At 47.0% G+C, this 20,914-nt stretch overlaps 1 protein-coding gene and 3 non-coding genes across 4 annotated transcripts; 2 read left to right on the forward strand and 2 right to left on the reverse strand.

Moving 5' to 3' along the window:
* Window positions 1–660: 660 nt before the first annotated feature.
* Window positions 661–20,584, forward strand: LOC144741585 (uncharacterized). Its single transcript, XM_078624100.1, is given in 22 exon segments — window positions 661–666; window positions 1,477–1,508; window positions 3,241–3,367; window positions 3,922–3,926; window positions 4,858–4,880; window positions 6,296–6,379; window positions 6,382–6,896; window positions 6,898–7,111; window positions 7,114–7,343; window positions 7,345–7,393; window positions 7,396–7,587; window positions 7,590–7,684; window positions 7,686–7,747; window positions 7,749–7,948; window positions 7,951–8,127; window positions 13,709–13,842; window positions 14,937–15,000; window positions 15,124–15,243; window positions 15,704–15,864; window positions 15,983–16,038; window positions 16,220–16,396; window positions 20,059–20,584. Coding segments are annotated over 22 exon segments (3,249 nt in total).
* Window positions 4,455–4,535, reverse strand: TRNAS-UGA (transfer RNA serine (anticodon UGA)). The gene has a single exon. It is a non-coding gene; the product is annotated as a tRNA-Ser (tRNA).
* Window positions 10,389–10,460, reverse strand: TRNAQ-UUG (transfer RNA glutamine (anticodon UUG)). The gene has a single exon. It is a non-coding gene; the product is annotated as a tRNA-Gln (tRNA).
* TRNAS-AGA (transfer RNA serine (anticodon AGA)) lies at window positions 12,146–12,227 on the forward strand. Its single transcript has one exon. It is a non-coding gene; the product is annotated as a tRNA-Ser (tRNA).
* Window positions 20,585–20,914: the final 330 nt, after the last annotated feature.

Below are 20,914 nucleotides of genomic sequence, written 5' to 3' on the forward strand. Positions count from 1 at the left end.
ATAAACAGCACCACCCATCACCAATCAGATGTCCGGAAAACAATGACCTGCCTATTCCTCCACGTAAGTGCAAGTGGTGAAGAGAAGTTACGGTGTGAAATGTACACCCGCTTAAATTTCACTGAATTTTACCGATTCTCACGCCCTGGACCACAGACAGTGTACATCACCCTGAGGTTCTTTGACACGTGCAGTTTCCTTTATTGTGTGGGAGATGTGGAGCGACTCATTAGAAACACCATCTGTCGGTGGTCCGACAAGTCACCTGAGACCTCACTGATTTAAGAGATGAGTTCATTGTCTTCACGATACACTTTCCATACATGTGGTTGAGAAAAGGAAATGTGAACAGTGTCACCTCCACACTCACTCCATGGAATACAATGGGAGAATGGAGAGGACCCTGCCCAGTGTTGAAGAAAATTCTCAAGACCCAGGGTTTTCTGTGGTGGTGGTTTAATAGTCACCCGGAAAACGACACAGAGCAGGTCTGATACAGAAGACTGACCAAGAGCACAGGGCAGAGCGACAATTATACAGTGGGTTACAGAGTGTGGGTGTGATCAGTCAGGATGAACGAAACAAAAGGCAGGAAAAGGTATTTGCATATTGTTGAGGTTCACAGACATTCTCAGTAGGGGGTCGGAAGCAGGTAGGGACATGGAGGTAAGGTAGACATTTGGTCCCAGGTGAACAAAGGAGAAGGACAGCACCAGATGATAACACCTATGTGTAATCAGACGGTGCAAGAGGAAGGGACAGAAGAATGTCTGAGTAAATTCCTTGATCAAAAGGCTCTGACTAACATCAGAACACAACAAGGAATGGCGTGATCAGCATGTCTGTCTTACACTTGGAGATAGTAATTTTTCTTCCTCAATCCACACTTTTTTTTTTTTTAACACAATTTCAACAACTACAACCTTATCGGTTGGAGGGACTCGTGATTGTACAGGCTATTTTGAGGCAGGGGAGTAGAAGACAGGCATCCATCAACAGACCGAAGGCAATCAGTGCAGGTTTGAAATGCTATAAACCAATTTAACAAACCAGTGGTAACTGGGTTATGAAGTGTCTTAGCGATGCTTATTTCCTGAATGATAGTATTGTGATTTTGGTATCAATCAAGCACATGAGTCAGTCCACAGGTACCAGACTATCCTTTGCCAGGTATTTGATGCAGTCATGAGTGATCGTCCTTCTGTGGCGTTGTGCGGGATTAAAGCCACATGCCGAACAATTTTGGGACGATGAACAGCTATTAATTTTGCCAACTACTGGTCGTGTCTGTTGAGAACTTGTGGCTCACAAATGTGTGGTGAGGTCTCTTGATGCTTTCGCATGACGGGTATGTCCTTTCCCATGTCGTCTGCTCTGTGACTCTGGTTGAAGCGTGGCGAGCATGGTCTGACGACATGACGACCTGTGGTTTTTGTCTACTTCTGGGACTCCGGTGCCCGCGGTGCTCCTCTGTAGACCAGCGTGTTTCGTCTACTTCTGGGACTCCGGTGCCAGCGTTGATTCTCTGACTTGAGATCGTTGTTTTCGTCTTCTTATGGGTCTCCGGTGCCAGCGTTGTTCCAGTGTGGTTGGAGGTGATCAGTGAGTGAAGGTTCTGGACGATCTCTGGAACCTGGCAGAAGAGGAGCCCTCCTGCAGTGAGATGCATGTACCCTGGTGGGGCAACCCTCTCACTTGACTGGTGATCAGCAGCCCTGGTTGCTCAGCAGAACCATTGGTTTTGTTTTGTTTTGTGATCGTTTTTTTTGTTGGAGGACTCAACTCAGGGGTTGTCCAACATCTGCGTTGTGTTTTTTTTTCAAAGTTAAACTTTGAATTCAGTTGTTTTTTTTTTTCAATCGTTTAGATTTTGATTCTACAATGCATATACATATATTGTTTTTTTTTTTGTTTTTTTGTGGTTGTTCCTTTCAAAGGTCAAGAGTCAAAGTCAAGTCGAGGGTCAACTGCAGTTCTGGTAACTCCTGTTGCAACAAAATATTAGCATTGGTACCACTGATAATCTGACAGACAAACAACTGGCAGAAAAACAGGTCACAACATAGCTTTTGAGGCTGGTGTACTCTTACTAGTCTCAATAAGATTCAATTAAATTGTTGACATGTGTGACAATTGTCATGAAACCTGTTCAATCTTGTTAGTATGCAGACAGACGGACATACAAACATACAGACAGAGTTATAAACATACAGACCAGCTACAACAACTTCCCAAAGTCTTAGTGCGACTGTGCACCTATGTCCTTACGGTCCCTTAATATTTCTTGTCAAGCTGAACACACCAACGGACAATCGGAACAGAACAGTCACAGGAATCACAGGATTCATATATACCTGGTCTTTCCCTAAAAGTCACGGGATTCTAACCCGTTCTTCCAATAAGGATCACAAGATTCAACTACCTGGTCTTTTCTATTTAAATCGATTCGGGCAGAATCACAGGGCCTGGGGCCTCATGTATTAAGAGTTTGTACGTCCAAAATCCCGGCGTACGAACTTTTCCACGCAAAGGTCCAGATGAATCAAGGGAGAAAAGTCTGTGGATTTGTGTGGTGCTTCACGCCAACCTCAGAGCTGGCGTACGCACGAATCCACAGCTACAGCTGACTTTGGCGACACGCAGAGGTGATGTTAGGAAACTGGATAAAATTGTGAAAAACTATTCAGAGCGATGCACACATCACCAGGTACAAAATGATAAACAGTCATTGCACGTGTCTGCAATTACATTAGTGGACATAAAAACACGCACAAAGTGGTGCAGAAAATATCAACGGCGGCATCGACAAGAGCGAGTTACAATGACCGCCTCCCCCGTACTCGGTCGGTCGTTGAGGGGGCGATCGGGCTGCTGACGGGACGCTGTTGCTGCCTGGACAGGAGAGGAGGTGTGCTGCTCTACAAACCTGAGAAGGTGTGTCACATTGTGATCACACCGCCATGGATTGTCTATGCCAGAGCAGGACCCCGCCCCCCTCACCACACACACACACACACACACACACACACACACACACACACACACCACACACATTGGACGAACCAGAGGCTGGACCATGGCGACCCTCCCCGGGAGGGCATTAACAGAGATCATATTAAATGGTAAGGACACACAATTCACTTTTCACGAATGCATTTATTTGCGTTCATTGTGGGGACAATCAGTCTGGGGTCCACACGTTGGTTGATGCCCCCTCACAGTTTCCTCCTGTCCCTGCAGGACAGCACTTGAAGACCCAAAGGTATCCACAGGGATCCTCGCCGACGCAGGAGCCGCTGGGGGCGGCGGGAGTCCCCACATCACCGTACTGACACCGAAGCTGCTGGAGGAGGAGCCGGAGCTGGAAGTACCAGGCTGAGCCTGGACTGTGTGTCATTGTCTATTCGGAGATAATAAATTGACATGTTTACGCATGAACATACGTTTAGGTATTTTTTGTGCCTTGAGCAGGCTACACTGCAAAGAAATAATTCTGAGAATAAGAATATTAGTTTTATTTCTAGTCAAAATGTCACGTCACCTAAAAGTAGCTAAAAAAACTTTTTCAACTCATTTCGTGTGAAAAGTTGCTTAAAATTGTAAATCGTCTAAAAACGAGGTACTTTTATGCCGATGTGTGTGTGTTTCACTATGAATTAGACATTTTGACTAGAAATAAGACAAATATTAAGAGTAGTAAGAGTTAGTTTTTACTGTGGATGTGACCCATATGATAAACACATTTGTTGGTAGTAATGGAAGAACTCACCTTGGGAGAAAATCAACGGCAGCCACGTGGTGATCAAAGGGGGTGAGACCCTCGCTGCCTGTTTGACCTGCACGTTGATGGTGGGCAGCCACCCTCCTCTTGACGTGCACCTTGATGTCTGATGACTGATGTCGGAACCCTTTTTTTTCCAGGGACTGTACGCTGCTCCGACCCCACAGCATTCACACTGAATCCCACTCACCTGTCTTTCTCTTATGATTTATCCGGAGGACAACGTGCCAAAAAGCACTTTTTTTTACATGTCTCAACTCCAGTGAGGAGGGTCTGTAGCTCACAGTCTGTGAAATTTCTCTTCTTTGACTTGTTCATTGTGTAAATCTGATCGTGCAGAGAGTGAAATCAGACATGCAGATGTTATTAAAGTGAATTTACATATGTAAAAGGGGGCGTGGACTCCCACATGTGCGCTCAATTCCACGTTGATTGTGATGTACAAAGGAAATGTGCTTGGATTCATGGGTACGCTCAGTTTCATTCATCAAGATTTTTTTCTTTTTAGGCCTTTTTCTAGATTTGGGTGTACACCAAGATCTAGTAGGAAATCCAAGCAACTCTTAGTACATGAAGCCCCTGCTCATTGAAGTAGTTGATCAGTGGAATCAAGCGACACTCGGCTACACAAGGAGAGACTATCCTTCTCAGCGTGAGCCACCACCAAAAGCAACGTTGTTGACAGGATTCAAACCTGTGCAGGAGACCCCAACGGATTTCAAATCCGTCACCTTAACCACTCGGCCACAACAACCTATTGCTTTTACATTATGTTGACATTTTCCACTGGACTGGGCAACGGCCACACAACCAACGTTACATTTACAATACATTTGTTCAGTCGTGCTCTTGACTGAGAAAAAAATGGTGAGTGTTGAAAATATTTTTGGTTCCTGGCCTCTGGGTCTTTCTGTGTGGAGTTTGCATGCTCAACCCCGCATCTGTAAGTGTTCTCTCCGGGTACTCCGGCTTCGTCCCTCCTCCAAAATCATGTTAAGGTTAATTGTCTACTCCAAATTACCCTAGGTATGAATGTATGTGTGAATGGTTGTTCACCCCGTTCACACCATTGACAGCTGGGATCGGCTCAAGCACACCCGTGACCTGTTACTGGAATAAGTGGCAGAAGATGAATGAATGAATGTTCAAAAGAATGTCTCTCCAGAAGAAAGAGAAGGCCAGAATGGGTGAATGTCCTTTGGAAGATGACCGAGGGGGATGATGAGAGAAAGAAGATGTGTGTTGAGTGAGAGGAAAGAAGAGAAAAGAGAGGCCCTGGAGAGAGAGGAGGAGAAGGAGAGAGAGCAGCAGGAAAGAGAGGAGAAAAGGGAGAGAGAGCAGCAGGAAAGAGAAGAGAGTGAGAGGGAGTGGTTTGAGAAGAGAGAGCAAGAAAATGCAGAAATAGGAAAGAAGAGAACATGAAAGGGATCTGATGGACATTATTGATAAATTAATGAAGATAAAGATAAAGAAAATAATCCATGTAAAATAATCCATGTATGCAATGGAATTGTAAAATGTTTAAGAAAATATAGTTTCATAAAACTTTGGTCTCTGCTCTTTTTTTAGTTATAATAAAGTTCTTCATAAAGCCACCAGTTTGTTTACAGTGTAGATTAACAACTTTTAACTGCATGGTGAAACACATCAATATTAACATGAAACTCAGTAGAACAATAACAATACCAACATAAAAACTACATCAGAAACAAAAAAACTATTTACAAAAAGTCATGCGTGTCAAAATCTAATAACCATGGTTATTAGACCATGGCTTAAAATAATAAACTAAAAATAGGTAGGCTACATGAAAAGTAAGACATAAGTCTATTAAAAGCCAGACTAAAAAGGTGTGTCTTGAGCGGAACCAGTTAAAAACAGTCCCAGAGAGGCCTACGAGGAGCTTCAGTCTGTTTAAAAGAATGTGGTGATCTACTGTCAAAAGCGGCACTAAAATCCCAGTAGAACTAAGACTGTCAATTTGTGGTTGTCCAAGTTGCACCTGGTGTCATTTTAAGACGTTCAAAGTGCGGTCTCGGCATTGCGTTTCATCCCAGATTGAAATTTGAAAGATTAAAATATTGTTTTTATTAAAAAATAGTTTACTTCGTTAAATTCATAAAATGACTTTAAAAGTGATGTGGGAATAGGCAGGTTGTTGGGTTTACCTGTGTGAGAAAACTCCACCAATGGTCCTTGCAAATTGTCAATAACTCCTCCATGGGCAGGTAAATTTGAGCCAGGTGCTCAGGCTGAGGAGCTGACTGAAGCGCTGAAGGGGTTGCTGGCCCCTGTTACCCCGCCAGTCTTTCCTGGAGGTCAGCTGTCTCTCTCCAGCGTCACCGACTTTCCTCGGTTGCCATCCAATCTTTGTTGCTAAAAAACATGCACACTTTGACATATGGTTTTACAGAAAACAGCAGTCCTGCAAAACTAAATTCACCGTCTAGAGGTGAATGTGGAAATCAATGGACCCGGTGGTACTCAGAATCAGCGTTACTTGCTGAGTATGAGGAACCCATACTAACCAACTATCAAACTCAGAAGTAGAACAGCTCAGACTCAAGGTCACAGCAGCACTAGCCAGTGCAAAACCACCCCCTCAAACCTGTCCTGTCAGGAAAGAAAAGCCCTGACCTCCTTACAAAGGGATCAGGACATCACCATCCTTCCAGCAGATAAAGGAAGATCCACAGTGGTGTTGAACACCTCCGACTACCAGGATAAAGTCACGGGCCTCCTCAGTGATTCTTCCACCTATGAAGCTTTGAAACGAGATCCCACCAGCAACTACAAGAAGAAGGAGGTCAACTTTCTTCAGTAACTAGAAAAGGATCAAGCGATCGACCGGAAACTTTATTACCGTCTGTACCCAGGAGAAGCTATCCCCCGCATTTACGGCCTTCCCAAGATCCACAAGGAGGGGGCGCCACTTAGACCCATCATCAGCAGCATCAACTCAGTCACCTACAACATCGCGAAACACTTGGCAACCATTCTCGCACCACAGGTGGGGAACACCCCACATCACATTAAGAACTCGCAAGACTTCACAGACAAGGTAAGAACACTGAAACTGGACCCAGATGAAACCATTGTCTCATACAATGTTATTTTTTCGTTTTACTTGCATTCCCACATCAGAGGCAGTCACAGCAGTGAGAGGTAAGTTAGAACTAGATCACTCCCTCCCCGACAGAACCAACCTCACACCAGAACAGGTCTGCGCCCTGCTTGAATCCGGCCTGAATACTACATACTTCCAGTACAAGGAGAGATTCTACAGGCAAAAACATGGATGTGCAATGGTATCTCCCAGGCCGGTATCTCCATTGTGGCAAACCTCTACATGGAAGAAGTGGAGTACAAGGCGCTGCACTCTTTTGGAGGAATCACACCCACGCACTGGTTCAGATACGTGGATGACACTTGGGTCAAGATCAAGACCCAGGAGGTTGAAGTCTTCACCAAGCACATCAATGAAGTGGACCAAAACATCAAGTTCACACGTGAGGACGTCAGTGGCAACCACCTTTCTTTTTTGGGCTGTTCAGTTCAAATAGAAGGAAGACAGGAACCTCAACATTGAGGTTTACAGGAAACCCACTCACACCTTCTCTTTGACTCACACCACCCGCTGGAACACAAGTTAGGAGTCATTCAGACCATGAACCACAGGGCTCAGAGTGTTCCCACCAGGGCGGAAGGGAAGCACAAAGAGAGAACCCATGTCAGGGAGGTTCTCAAGAGCTGTGGTTATCCCAACTGGGCTTTCTCCAAGTCCAACAAAAAGAAGGTCACCAACAAAGAAGACAACAACCCCAAAGAGGAAGAGTGTGGTCATGCATATACGTCTCCGGTGTATCAGAGAAACTAAGGAGGATTTTTAACAAACACAACATCCCCGGTACATTTCAAACCCAGCAACACCCTGAGACAGAGACTGGTCCACCCCAAGGACAAGACACAAGCTGGACAATGTAGTGTACGCCGTCCAGTGTAATGAGGAGTGCACTGACCTGTACGTGGGGGAAACTAAACAACCGCTTCACAGGCGTATGGCTCAACACAGGAGAGCTGCTTCCTCAGGACAGGACTCTGCAGTTCACCTACACTTAAAGGACAAAGGTCACTCCTTTGAGGATGACAACGTTCACATTTTGGCCAGGGAGGAGTTAAAGAGGCAATTTTTGTTAAATTAGAGAAACCCTCTCTCAACAGGGGAGGGGGCCTAAGACACAATTTATCTAACACTTACAATGCAGTCTTAGGATCTCTCCCCAAGAGGATCAAAATCCATTCAGATACCTGCAGCTCCAACCACTCAAGGACCCAACGACTTACAGGTGACTCTGACAACAATGGAGGGGGACCCAAAACTCACACCCCTTTCAGGTAAGCTAACGACTTAACGACCCTCAGACGACCGACAGCCAGGGAGGGGGACCTGATACCAACACTCCTTTGTGTGAGGTAACGACCCAACTTAGTATTAGTAGCAGGACTCCCCAATAGTCAGTTCAGAACTGAAGAAGCTTCTCGGATGAGTGGAGAAACGTCTTCAAGTAAACCAGAAGTCCAGTTGCCTACGATTTAACCCAGCAAAACTAACCTAACAAACTAAAGAAAAGATCCCTGAAAGCATAGGCTGAATGTGACAGAGTGAAACTGAACCTCTCTCCTCACATAGTGACTCTCACTCAGGGTTCCTTCCTGACATCAACACACTATACTGCCATGTGTTCATTGAAATGACCCAGCTCAGCCAATCACTGCGTCTGACAAAACAACTGTGACTGCAGTAACACAACTAAGGACAGCGGGAAAGGAATAACAGTAAAAGGACTTAAAGCAGTCATGTTCACCCATGACACTTAACCGAAATAGAGAGCACACACAGGAACTCTTGCACCCAAAGCAGGAATCATACCACAAGACCTACAAGCCATGAAACCGTTGTTGGTTGTTTGTATAGTGCCAATTACTAGACAGAAACTGACAGATGATGGGGCTGCAGTCCGGTTGAGTGTCCCAGAAGATCCTGGAGCTGTGGGCCCAGAGACTCTCAGAGAGGGAGAAGAACTTCCTTTGCACTATTGGACCAAAAGGACTGCGCCAGACCCTACCGACCCCTTCCTGGAGATGATCCTGATCCTGCGCCTGGTGCTGGGAGAGCTGACCAGCCCCCTCCTGAAAACAAAGGGCAAGAAGAGACTGACCCTGCACAGAGTGGACAGAAAGATTCTCCAGAGAACTGTGTGAAAAACATCCACAAGATTGTGCTGAACAACAGGCCCTCCACCACGTGGGCACAGGCTGGGCAGGGTCCTCTCGCTTCTCCCATTATATTCTATGGAGTGAATTTTGGACCATTCTTTGTCTGGCCCCTGCCTGGGACCACGGCAAATTGGTCCCAGACAGGTGTTAGACTCCAGTCCTGGAGGGCCTCTATCCAGCAAGTTTTAGATGTCACCCCTGTTCCTACACGCCTGATTCAAAACAGCAGCTCGTTACCAGGCCTCACCAGAACAGGGTGACTAGTCCTGTAGGACTGCAGTTTGACACCCCTGATCTTGAATGTGTTTTAACTTTAATTTGACATCATACATGCAATGATCAATCAAACACAAATGCGTTTGATCAAGTCTTTCTTGCATCAGCAACCTCTAAGATGAAGACATCTGGTCAACTGCTTGGAAGGCATATTAAGAAAATATTAAAACTTTGAAAAGTTTATAAATGTATTATTCTTTATGGCTCCAGAATCTCTTTAACAGAACAAGGGAGAATGGCTCTCTTGATAGTAAAAGTTGCAGAACCCTGTGCAGGATCCTAAATTAAGTTAAATGAAGTTTGCAGGTTCCATAACAAACTCTGAATAACCAATCTGCTATTGAGGCACTGCTGGGGTATGAACACAGGATCTCCTGTTTGCTAGACAGGGACTTTGACCAACTGAACCAAATGTTTCAAGTTTACTACTTTTAACCCCCAATGAAGACGCCGAGTTGGATCATGGAACAAATGGAGTAGATTTGACCAAGATAAACAGAGGCAGAGATAGCCAGGAGTTGAACCTTGAATCAAACATAAGTTGCAGGCGTTTTATACAGAGTTATGTCATTCAACATATATGGAGGAGTAGGCAGCATTGTTGCAAATAGTCACGAGTCAAAGGCTCTTCATTCTCATGAGATTCCGGTCGTTGAAGTAGTCGATAGTTGAAGCATGGGTTCATTGTCTTGTAATCGAGGAGGAGAGTCAGACACTCAAAAGCTCTGTTGTTGGCAGGGTTCGAAACTGTCTCTGGATCTCTGGACTGTCTCCCGTTCGTGTACTCATGATTGTGATGGGTCTACTGACTCGAACCCGCCTCTTATACGTGCACGAGTCTTGATGAGACAAATCTGGTTTGAGGTACCAAGTTGATATCCGGCTTCGTGGTACCGATTATCCTAATCGCCATGGTAACTCAACCCTGGATTAATCAAGTAATCCAGGACTAGGACTTGATGATCGATCTTTGTGAATTTTCGGGATTGTGAGTTGTTTGTTTGTATGTTTTTGGTCATCTGCTCTTAGAGAGATACTAAAATGCACTTTTGTCAGGCTCCACTGAGATTTGAACTCAGATCACTGGATTCAAAGTCCAGAGTGCTAACCATTACACCATGGAGCCATAGGTCCTGCTTCCTAGAACAACGTGTCCGATCAACGTGCATTACTCGTTACTTGTTACTTGTTTCCGTCTGGCTCATTTGGGAGAAACTCAGGGGGGAGGGGGGAGATATACATACATATACATATGCATATATACTCAGCATTATCATGGATCCTGCCTTTTCCTTCAAATCCCACATCAACCATATCACCAAAACCTATTTTTTTTCATCTTTGTAACATGACACGCCTGTGTCCTACCCTCTACCCCTTTGCTGTTGAAATCATCCAACAGACTTGATTACTGTAACAGCATTATGTATGGACTTCCATCTACCACCCTCCAAAAACTACAGTATGTCCAAAACTCAGCCGCCTGCCTACTCACACATTCCCGCTCCCAAGACCACTCTGACTGCTCCTCTCCTCCATCAACTCCACTGGTTCCCCATTCAACAGAGCATCAACTTCAAGATCTTCCTCATCACCGACAAAGCTCTTCATAACCTCACCCCCCCTTCTGTCTCGTCATTCCCCCTCGCGTCTCCCTTGTTCTGCTGACACTCACCTTCTCACCCCCATCACCAAGACAAAACTCTGCACCATGGGTGACAGATCATTCACCACTGCCTCACCAACCCTCTCGAACTCTTCATATGTCTCTTAAGCTCACTGATGTACAAACAAACAACAGGCTTGTTTTACTGCAGCAGTGCAGGGGCCTGTACCACGAAGCAGGAATTTGGTTTTAGCGAGATAAGTTCAGGGTTGATCCTGGATCTTCTGTACCACAAAGCGGGATTTTGTTTCATCGAGACCTGTCTCCATGGTAATTTACTCTGAAAAACTATCCTGCTCCGAAGCAGGATAATTGTCTGGATTGAATCTGATCCTATGAACAGCACCACCCATCACCAATCAGATGTCCGGAAAAACAATGACCTGCCTATTCCTCCACGTAAGTGCAAGTGGTGAAGAGAATGTTACGGTGTGAAATCTAACCCGCTTAAATTTCACTGAATTTTACCGATTCTCACGCCCTGGACCACAGACAGTGTACATCACCCTGAGGTTCTTTGACACGTGCAGTTTCCTTTATTCTGTGGGAGATGTGGAGCGACTCATCTGAAACACCATCTGTCGGTGGTCCGACAAGTCACCTGAGACCTCACTGATTTAAGAGATGAGTTCATTATCTTCACGATACACTTTCCATACATGTGGTTGAGTAAAAGGAAATGTGAACAGTGTCACCTCCACACTCACTCCATGGAATACAATGGGAGAATGGAGAGGACCCTGCCCAGCCTGCATCATCTGCAAAAACCACCATCACCGGTAAAAGCAAGGATGCCCCAAGTGTCGGGCTTCTCCAGTCAATCAATCAATCAATCAATGCTTAGGGTACAAGAGGTCCTGGGTTCAGTTCCCAGACATGAGTTAACTCATTCTCATTCTTAGTTAAGGGCAGCACCTGTAGACATATGCAATACTTTACAAGGTCTCATGGGCCAAATAAAAGGAGGTGTCGAGCAAGATTTGGCCTGGTGGGTTTGAGTGTGACTTGAGAACCATGTTTCTATCAAAGTAGAGTCCAGGGTGCTTGACGAGGTCTGGTCAAGACAAGTGGATAAAATGTGACAGCAAACCTCAATTCCAATCCCGGTGAAAAACGTCAATATAATACATCCAATGCTTTTGTTGGTTGTTGTGGCCGAGTGGTTAAGGTGATGGATTAGAAATCCATTGGGGTCTCCCTGTGCAGGTTTGAATCCTGTCAGCAATGGTGGTTTTTAGTGGCTCACTTTGCTCCTTGTTTGGCCCAGTGTTGTCTTCCAATCCAATGAACTGATGATTCTATGGTTGCATCAACTACTTCAACTACCAGAATGTTGTGAGAATGAGCTCACAACACAACAACACATTTGATTCCTGACTAGCAACACAGCTGCCTACTGCTCCATGTATCTTTGATAACATGACTCTGCATAAAAAGCCTCCAACAAATATTTGATTCAAGGTTTGACTCATGGCTATCTCTGTTGGTCAAATCTACTCCAGTTTTTCCATGATCCAACTCGGCATCTTTGTTGGCGATGAAAAGTAGTCTTTATTTTTGAAAACTTAAAACATTTTCATTTTGACTGTGAGCAACCTCTCTGTCATTGAGGAGCTGTTTTATATAGCTGCCATGCATGGGACCACAATGTGACAGTTTTGATGCTGTTTTGATATATTTCTCACTTGCCTCCATTATCCATCAAGACGCTTTTTGTGATTTTATGTGTGTTAGCAGTTGGCCCTTCACAACCACGGAGAGCAATGCCACACGACAAACGGCAACAGATGAGAATGGAACTCCCATCAGGACGGGGAGTGTCCTCCCTCCCAGCTGCAGGGAATCGGGGCTGTGTGAGCTGAGGAGACAAAAGGGACGACATAGGACGAGACAGCAAATCAGAATGTAGAGCAAGAGTTCGGGATGTGACATATTCAAATTCAAAGTTTATAGCAAACTGAAAAATGCTGAGTTGAAGGTGATAAAAATAAATATTTTAATTGAAATAAAACATGTATAAAGTATGAAAGTGATTTCTGTATGAACACGATTTGATATATACAAAAAAAAAAATCCAGGCCCAGGTGGGCGGTGTCTCCTTCAGACTCGGGTCCTCTACCAGAGGCCTGGGAGCCTGAGGGTTCTGCGCAGGATCTTAGCTGGTCCTAGCGTTGTACTCTTTTGGACAGAGATCTCTGTTTTGTGCTCCAACTATCATGGGATCACACTCCTCAGCCTCCCTGGGAAAGTCTATTCAGGAGTACTGGAGAGGCAAATTCGACCAATAGTCGAACCTCGGATCTAGGAGGAACAATGCAGTTTTCCTCCTGGCCATGGAACACTGGACCAGCTCTATACCCTTTGCAGGGTGCCTGAGGGGTCATGGGAGTTTGCCCAACAAGTCCACATGTGTTTTGTGGACTTGGAGAAGGCATTCGACCGTGTCCCTCGTGGCGTCCTGTGGGGGGTACTCCTGGAGTATGGGATTGGGGGCCCTTTGTTCAGAGCTTTACGGTCTCTATGCGGCAGGAGCAGGAATTTGGTTCACATCGCCGGCAATATGTCGGACCTGTTCTCAGTGCATCTTGGTCTCCGGCTAGGCTGCCCTTTGTCACCAGTTCTGTTCATTTTTTTTATGGACAGAATTTGTAGGTGCAGCCAGTGGCCGGAGGGGGTACGGTTCGGGATTTCATCTCTGCTTTTTGCAGATGATGTTGTCCTGTTGGCTCCTTCGGGCCAGGACCTGCAGCGTGTATTGGAGTGGTTCGCGGCCAAGTATGAAGCGGCTGGGATGAGAATCAGCAACTCCAAGTCCAAGGCCATGGTTCTCAACTGGAAAAAGGTGGCTTGCGGCCTCTGCGTCTGAGGAGAGCCCTTGCCTCAAGTGGAGGAGTGGAGTTTATCTTGAGGTCTTGTTCACGAGTGAGTGAAGAATGGAGAGTGCAGCGGTGCAGTAATGCGGTGTCTGTACCGGTCCGTCGTGGTGAAGAAGGAGCTGAGCCGAAATCTACATTCCTACCCTTACCTATTGTCATGAGCTTTGGATCATGATAGGAGAATCTGTGGCCAGGAGCATCAAAAACCAGAAATCCTCATGGATTACAATACCACAAAAGGAGGGGTGGACACCATGGACAAGCTGGTGACTGCTTTTAGCTGCAAAGCCAGACCCTGCAGTGGCCACTGGAGATATTTTTTGACATACTGGACATCTCACCTTACAACGCCTTTGTCATTTGTATGTCACTGAACCTGCAGTGGAACAGCGGGAATCTCCAGAGGAGAGACCTCTTTCTTGAGGAACTGGGAAAGGAACTGATAAAACCTCAAATCCAGAGAAGACAGCATGTTCCAAGGACCCCGTTGATTCAGGAGGAGAATGCTGGTGTCATAATGTTACGGTTTGCAGGTACAAGACTTACGGTCATCCACTTTGAGTCCGCACGGACCTCTGTGCAGTAGTAGAGAGTGGATCTACAGCTGAGTGACCAGTGCGCAGAAGGCGAAGAAAATAGAATATTAAAAACACTGAGAATACTATATCATGGAAAAGGACTTGTTGATGGACCTAAAACACACAGATAATCTCTACGACAGAGTAATTGAACTCTTCCTGAAGAAAGAGAGGAAGGACTTTGTGGACAAATAATCAGGATAATCAGGTGTAAAATGCTGCTCTTTTCCAAATTGTTGCAGTTTTACGAGGTTATTATTGATGATTTTATGTGTCTTATTTCTTCATTAAATCCATTTATTTTGGCTACATGAGTTATCTATGTGATGCAACAGCCCCTTATACTGCATTCCTGCATAATAAGATTGTTTCTTTTTTTTTTTTGTCTTTTTTTTTTCACCTGTCCTGTCCGACAATTTGACGATCAGCATGGTTTGCTGGATGCCCTCGGATGTCAGTTTTGCTGTGTGCCCCCCCCACAGGAGAGCCCACAGCAGGGCAAGGGCAGCGGCCCCGCCCACCCCGAAGGCCCCAAGGAGGGGAAAAGTAGCAGGGGGGGCGACCAACAGATGCAACCCAACCTGCCTACCCTACCCATCCCTAGGACCTGTACCCCCCATGCCCAGACCTCCCATTGTGTGTCCGAGGGGAGACGCCCCGCACCCGCAGGGCCCCAGCCACAGCCCAGCCATCCACCGGTAGACCCCGAGCCCCCACCGACCCGGAACCCCACGCAGAAATGGGAGGCCACCCCCCCAAGGCAGCAGCGCCACACCCAGGGCAGAGCAGGCACCGCACACACCAGACCGCCGGCGACCCCCATACAGCCCCAGCGGGCGCGGCGACGCGGGCAGCCAAAGAGGACCCCCACCCCGCCTACTGAATGATGGTGTGAGTGAGTGAGGTGTGTGTGGTGCCAATGATGAGTGAAATGTGTGACTAAGATGCAAATTAAAATTGGGGAGAACAGAAGGGACGCAGGTATCCAACCACTTGCAGATGGCGGACGCCATCAACTGGCCCCCAAACCCTCAGTGTCTACAGTGTAGTTAAAAGAGGGGGCCGGTTGGCCCACAGAGCACAGGGGGGGTGCCAGAACACCTTTCAGAGATCCAGCCCTCCCCCCACTCTCCGGGCCCGCCGTGGCCCCCCGAGGTCCTAAGGTAGAATAAGGTGGTAAGAGTGAGGCAGGGGCCACCACCAGGCCAGCTTCCCGACTGGCCCCACCGGGCTAGTCGCGTCCCCACAGACACCAGACCCACGGGCCGCCGGGCCTACACGGACAGGGGAGCACGCCCACAACCCCCAGAGCGCACCCCACCCCCCAAGGGAGGCAGACCCCCACCCATACGCAGGGACCCAGCCGGCCAGGGCACCGAGCCCCCAGGCGCCGCAGGCCACCAGACCCAGGTCTGGAGTCCAGACCCGGGCGGATCCAAGGCCCCCCCCATGACACACACAACAAGAAGGTGGACCCTCCCTCCGGCCCACCTTAAGGCCCACTAATATCCTGTCCCGTGCCCCCCAGAGCCCCGGGTCAGCAGAGGCAGCCCCCACACCCCCCGCCTCCACCGGGCTGAGAAGGCACCGAGCCCCACCCAGGGGCGCGCAAAGACAGACACTACAGACCCCGCACAGCCCCCCAGAGGACAAAGGCCCCCAAGGAAGAGCCACCCCACCCCAGCACAGACAGGCCCCAACCCAGGGACAGCACAGCCCACCGGCGCACCGGGCCCGGGGACCCCAGACCCCCCGCAACCGCTAGACAGGACACACCCAGCCCAGGGCACCCGCCCCACCACCCCGAGCGGTCGGCCCAGGCGCCAAGTGCCGAATCCGCCGAGGCCCCCCATGCCCACACGCCACTGAGAAGGCCCACAGCGGCCCCAGGACACCAGACCCCGGATCACCCAGCCCAACCAGAGGCGCAGACCCCCCCAGAGTGCCCAGCGCCCCGCCCCCACCAGAGTACGGATCCTGTGGGCCTGTTACACCCACTCACCGCTGTTGGGTAATCTGATTGAGTATCGGCTGCTAATAAGATGGTTTCTATCGTGACTGAAGGCCTGGGCACGGCCCGCACTGCTATCTATTGAACTGAAAGTCGTTTGCACTCGCTAAGTGGTTAATTGGCATACAACACGTTTCAATATTGCAACACATCGACACAGGGGCCTGGACCACAAAGCTGGATCAACGAGTCTTGAGTTACTTGATTAATGGACAGAAGTCTGATGCTCTACCACTTGAGCTATACTATACCCCTGTGTCCCCATTCATATTCCTGCCGTAATCTGTTTGATTTGTTGTGCTGCTGGAAATGTGAATTTCTCATCTATCTATCTAGAAGGATGAAACTATGTACATGAGCTAATGTGTTGCATCCACAGGTTTTACATTTTAACACAAATACAGGGGCTGGTCGTGCAATTGATAACGCCTCTGACATCAGATCAGAAGATTGTAGGTTTGACTCCTGGCTACTTGTTTAGATCAAGGATTCTGCTGAGAAGGTTTTATCTATCTATCTGTCTAATCTGAATCCTTCAATCATTTTCTTGTGCTTGCTCAGGTTACGTGTCATGGTGGTCCAGTTGAATCTGACTCCAATTTATTGGCGTGGTCCAATAACGTAGACAGCTGGCCAACATGGACAGGTGGGTGTAGTGGTTATCTCATTTGCCTCACATGCTGAAGGTCCCCAGTTTAAAACTGGGTGGAAATGTTCTCTTTATGTCACAGACATATGGCCCAGATAAATCCCATAGCTACCAAATGAAGCTGTTGAAGAGGAATAAATATTTAAGTCAATTTTAAGTCAACTGTGATGGTGATGAGACTGTTTGTAAATTATGTTTATTCCCACATAACATTTTATCCACTGTACCCCTGATAAGACCAACTCAAGGACACTGGACGCCACTTTGACAGAAACATGGTTCTCATGGTCAAACTCAAGAACTGCAGACAAATCCAGATCTTCACCTCAATTTGTGTCCTGCAAGAACTAGTATAGAATTATATTTTTAGAATGTAATTCTAATTATATTTTTATAATATAATTCTATGCTACTTTACACATGTAAGATGTCCAGGCATCCTTTCCTGACATTGGCTGTGGTACACAGCCACAACAAAAATGCTAGTCTTCACAACAGTAGCTTCAAATGCTATGCAAACAAAATTAATGCCAGAGTGTTGAGTTCTCTGGTTTGTTCATCGCACCCATTGCTGGGAAGACCTGAGTCTAGGAATCAGCAACAGTGAGCTGAGCGATCCAGAGCAGTGATTAGGGGAGGCGGGGCACCCAGGAGCTTCAATGCAAGAGGGTTCCCAGTACACAACCACCCACATTTATAGTCTGTGGCCCCAACAGAGATAGGGCCGATACTGCAGCACTAATTAAAGGTCACAGCAGGGTTACAAAATCATACCGCTATACTGAGATGTGTACTATCCATGTTCTGTTGTGTGTAAATAACATGTGACATATATGTATGCGTTTCAGTGTAGTGACTGTGAACATGGTTGAATATCTGTGTGTGTATATACGTGCATAGGTGAGTCATTATTTACAAATACAGAAGGGTGAGTTTCTCGCTTCCTGTAGGGTTGTGATGTGTCGTGATGAAACAACCTCCCCACTACCGACGCTGAATGTCGAAGAAAGGCCAGAGTTACCCTGGATTTACACCGGCTGCGTGTGCGTTGCTTTGCGTCTCCGATCCGTCTTTGCTCCGTCAGCGCGCTCCGTCAATCCCCACCGGATGCGTTTCAGAACCTCTGTTGGTCCCTGGACCTCACTTTGAGAACCTAAATGATCAATTTCCAGTGTTGTCCAGTGTTGTTGAACGGGACGGAAGATGTCAGGATGTCCTGCCCTGCACAGCTGTAAACTAGTGGACATGCAGGTGGCAGCTCCCCCTGGTGAACAACTCCACAGGTCGTCACAAGATATGAGGCTGCAGAACATCTCTGACATCACAGGACAGGAGCTGCTGAGGAGACGCTCCTGTCTCCTTCCTGTCCACACTCTACACTTCACATTTCATACTAGATCCTCCCTGATGAGGTCAGAAGACAAAACTGACTCATACTTCATACTGGAGCTAAAAGAAATAGATATAACTTCAGCAATGAAGTTTGAACGCACATTGCAATGACGATCAAAGCTGCTTCATTTCAAAGAACATTGACAACATCAAAGAAGTATAGAACAAACTTCTTTGGAGCACGGAAATGTTTCTACTTCCTTCAAGCTGAAGTTGAACCAGCAACCTAAGGAATCCTTTTGGCCCTTTACAGTCTTCTGATCTACCAACTGATCTATAAAGGGCAGAGAGCTGGTCATGTTAACATGTGTAAATATTTTTAGTGTCAAATCACATTTCATAGAACTGTTCATTTGTTCATTTGTTCATTGTTTTAGTTCATTTTCAATGAACTAAAACAATACAATGTTTTATTTGCATTTTTGTATATTAAGATGTCAGTCTTTCTTAAAGTTTCAAGTTAGGAGGTTACTAGGAGTAGAGAGATTCACCGATTTGAATCAATTTCAATATGCATCAGATACAGCTGCTGGGTAACTGCGCAATGTATCGTTCTTAGCGTGTCTGCATCGGTATAACCCATGGTTTTTGAGGCGCCTTGAACGCACCATCATCATAGAGGCATGGTTTCAGACGCAGTTAGTCAACAGCAACAGCAAACCAGTGAAGGTACACATGTCTGAAGTTTTCAGATACTTCAGATTTGTTATGAAGGAAGATGGGAAAACTTGACAGGACATCCATGATTCACTGTGCTGCTGTAAGTCAGTGTTAATCAACGGGTAGATGTGCGTTAAACGGGTTGAAGGAAGTTCGGAGGTTCCTGTGTCATGAGTTAAAACCGTAACTCACACCTACCTGTTGATTAACCTGCATATATCATGTAGCAGCACAATGAACATAGCAACTCACATGAAAAGGGACATGCAGTGGAAAGAGATTTACATTAAACATAAATGTAATGAATTTATGAAAGTTGTGGCGGCCTCCCTGATCTGAACCCGAGTGGTGCTTTGTTGTTGGTCTTCTGTGTTAGTCACAGTTTGTCCATAACAAACACCATGTTCAAGCATAAGAGTGTCCACAAGTACACGTGGTGCCAGGACACCCTAGGCCGGATGTCAATGATCGACTTTGTAATCGTGTCATCTGACCTCTGGCCGTATGTCTTGGTGAAGAGAGCGGCTGAGCTGTCAACTGCTCACCACCTGGTGGTGAGTTGGATCCGCTGGCTGGGGGACAAACCGGACAGACTTGGCAGACCCAAACGGACAGTGAGGGTCTGCTGGGAGCGTCTGGCAGAACCCACTGTCAGGGAGGTCTTCAACTCCCACCTCCGGGAGAACTTCGACCAGCTCCCAAGGGAGGTTGGAGACATTCGTCCGAGTCAGAGTTGACCATGTTTTCCACCACCATTGTTGATGCAGCCTCCTGGAGCTGCGGGTCGCAAGGTCACGGTGGTGGCCTCTCAAGCCTGGCTGGCCCGTAAGGACTCCTGAGGCAGCTGAGGGATACGGACAGGCCAAGCGTGCCGTGGCTCGGGCGGTTGCAGAGGCAAAAACTGTGGTCTGGGAGAGGTTCGGGGAGGCCATGGAGGAGGACTACTGTTCTGGCAAACCGTCCGGGGCCACAGGACGGGGAAGCAGTGCCTCACCAACACCGGTGGTGGGAAGCTGCTGACCGCGACAGGGGATATCGTTGAGCGGTTGAAAGAGTACTTCAAGGATCTCCTCAATCCCACTGTCATTCCTTCCGCAGAGGAAGGAGAGGAAGGGGACTCGGAGGCTGGCTTGTCCATTACTCAGGCGGAGGTCATCGAGACAGTTCGGAAGCTCCTCGGTGGCAAGGCACCTGAGGTGGATGAGATCCACCCTGAGTACCTCAAGTCCCTGGATGTTGTAGGGCTGTCATGGCTGACACGTCTTTGCAACATTGCATGGCAGACGGGAACAGTGCCTCTGGACTGGCAGACTGGGGTGGTGGTGCCTCTTTTTATAAAGGGGGATGGGAGGATATTTTCCAACTATCGGGGATCAAACTCCTCAGCCTCCCTGGGAAAGTCTATTCAGGCGTACTAGAGAGGAGAATTTGACGATAGTCTAACCTCGGATTCAGGAGGAACAATGCGGTTTTCGTCTGCATGTCTGCTCATACTGGCCAGACATTCTCAGGCCAGGGAGGAGCTCATAATAATAATAATAATAATAATAATAATAATAATAATAATAATAGAGTCATTACATTTGTTAGAAGATTTGTCAAATACAGCAACAATGTTGCCAAACAACAACAACAGTGTAAGTCTAAGTTTCATTTCCGTATCAGTCAACTGGTTTCCCGGGAATGAACCAACAAAGCAGATTCACCCACAGCAGTTCACTGCCACACTCAGCTGAACTGTGAAATGA

The sequence above is a fragment of the Lampetra planeri genome, unplaced genomic scaffold (assembly GCF_965212315.1).
Source record: "Lampetra planeri unplaced genomic scaffold, kcLamPlan1.2.h2 scaffold_615, whole genome shotgun sequence".
NCBI classification, from domain to species: domain Eukaryota; kingdom Metazoa; phylum Chordata; class Hyperoartia; order Petromyzontiformes; family Petromyzontidae; genus Lampetra; species Lampetra planeri.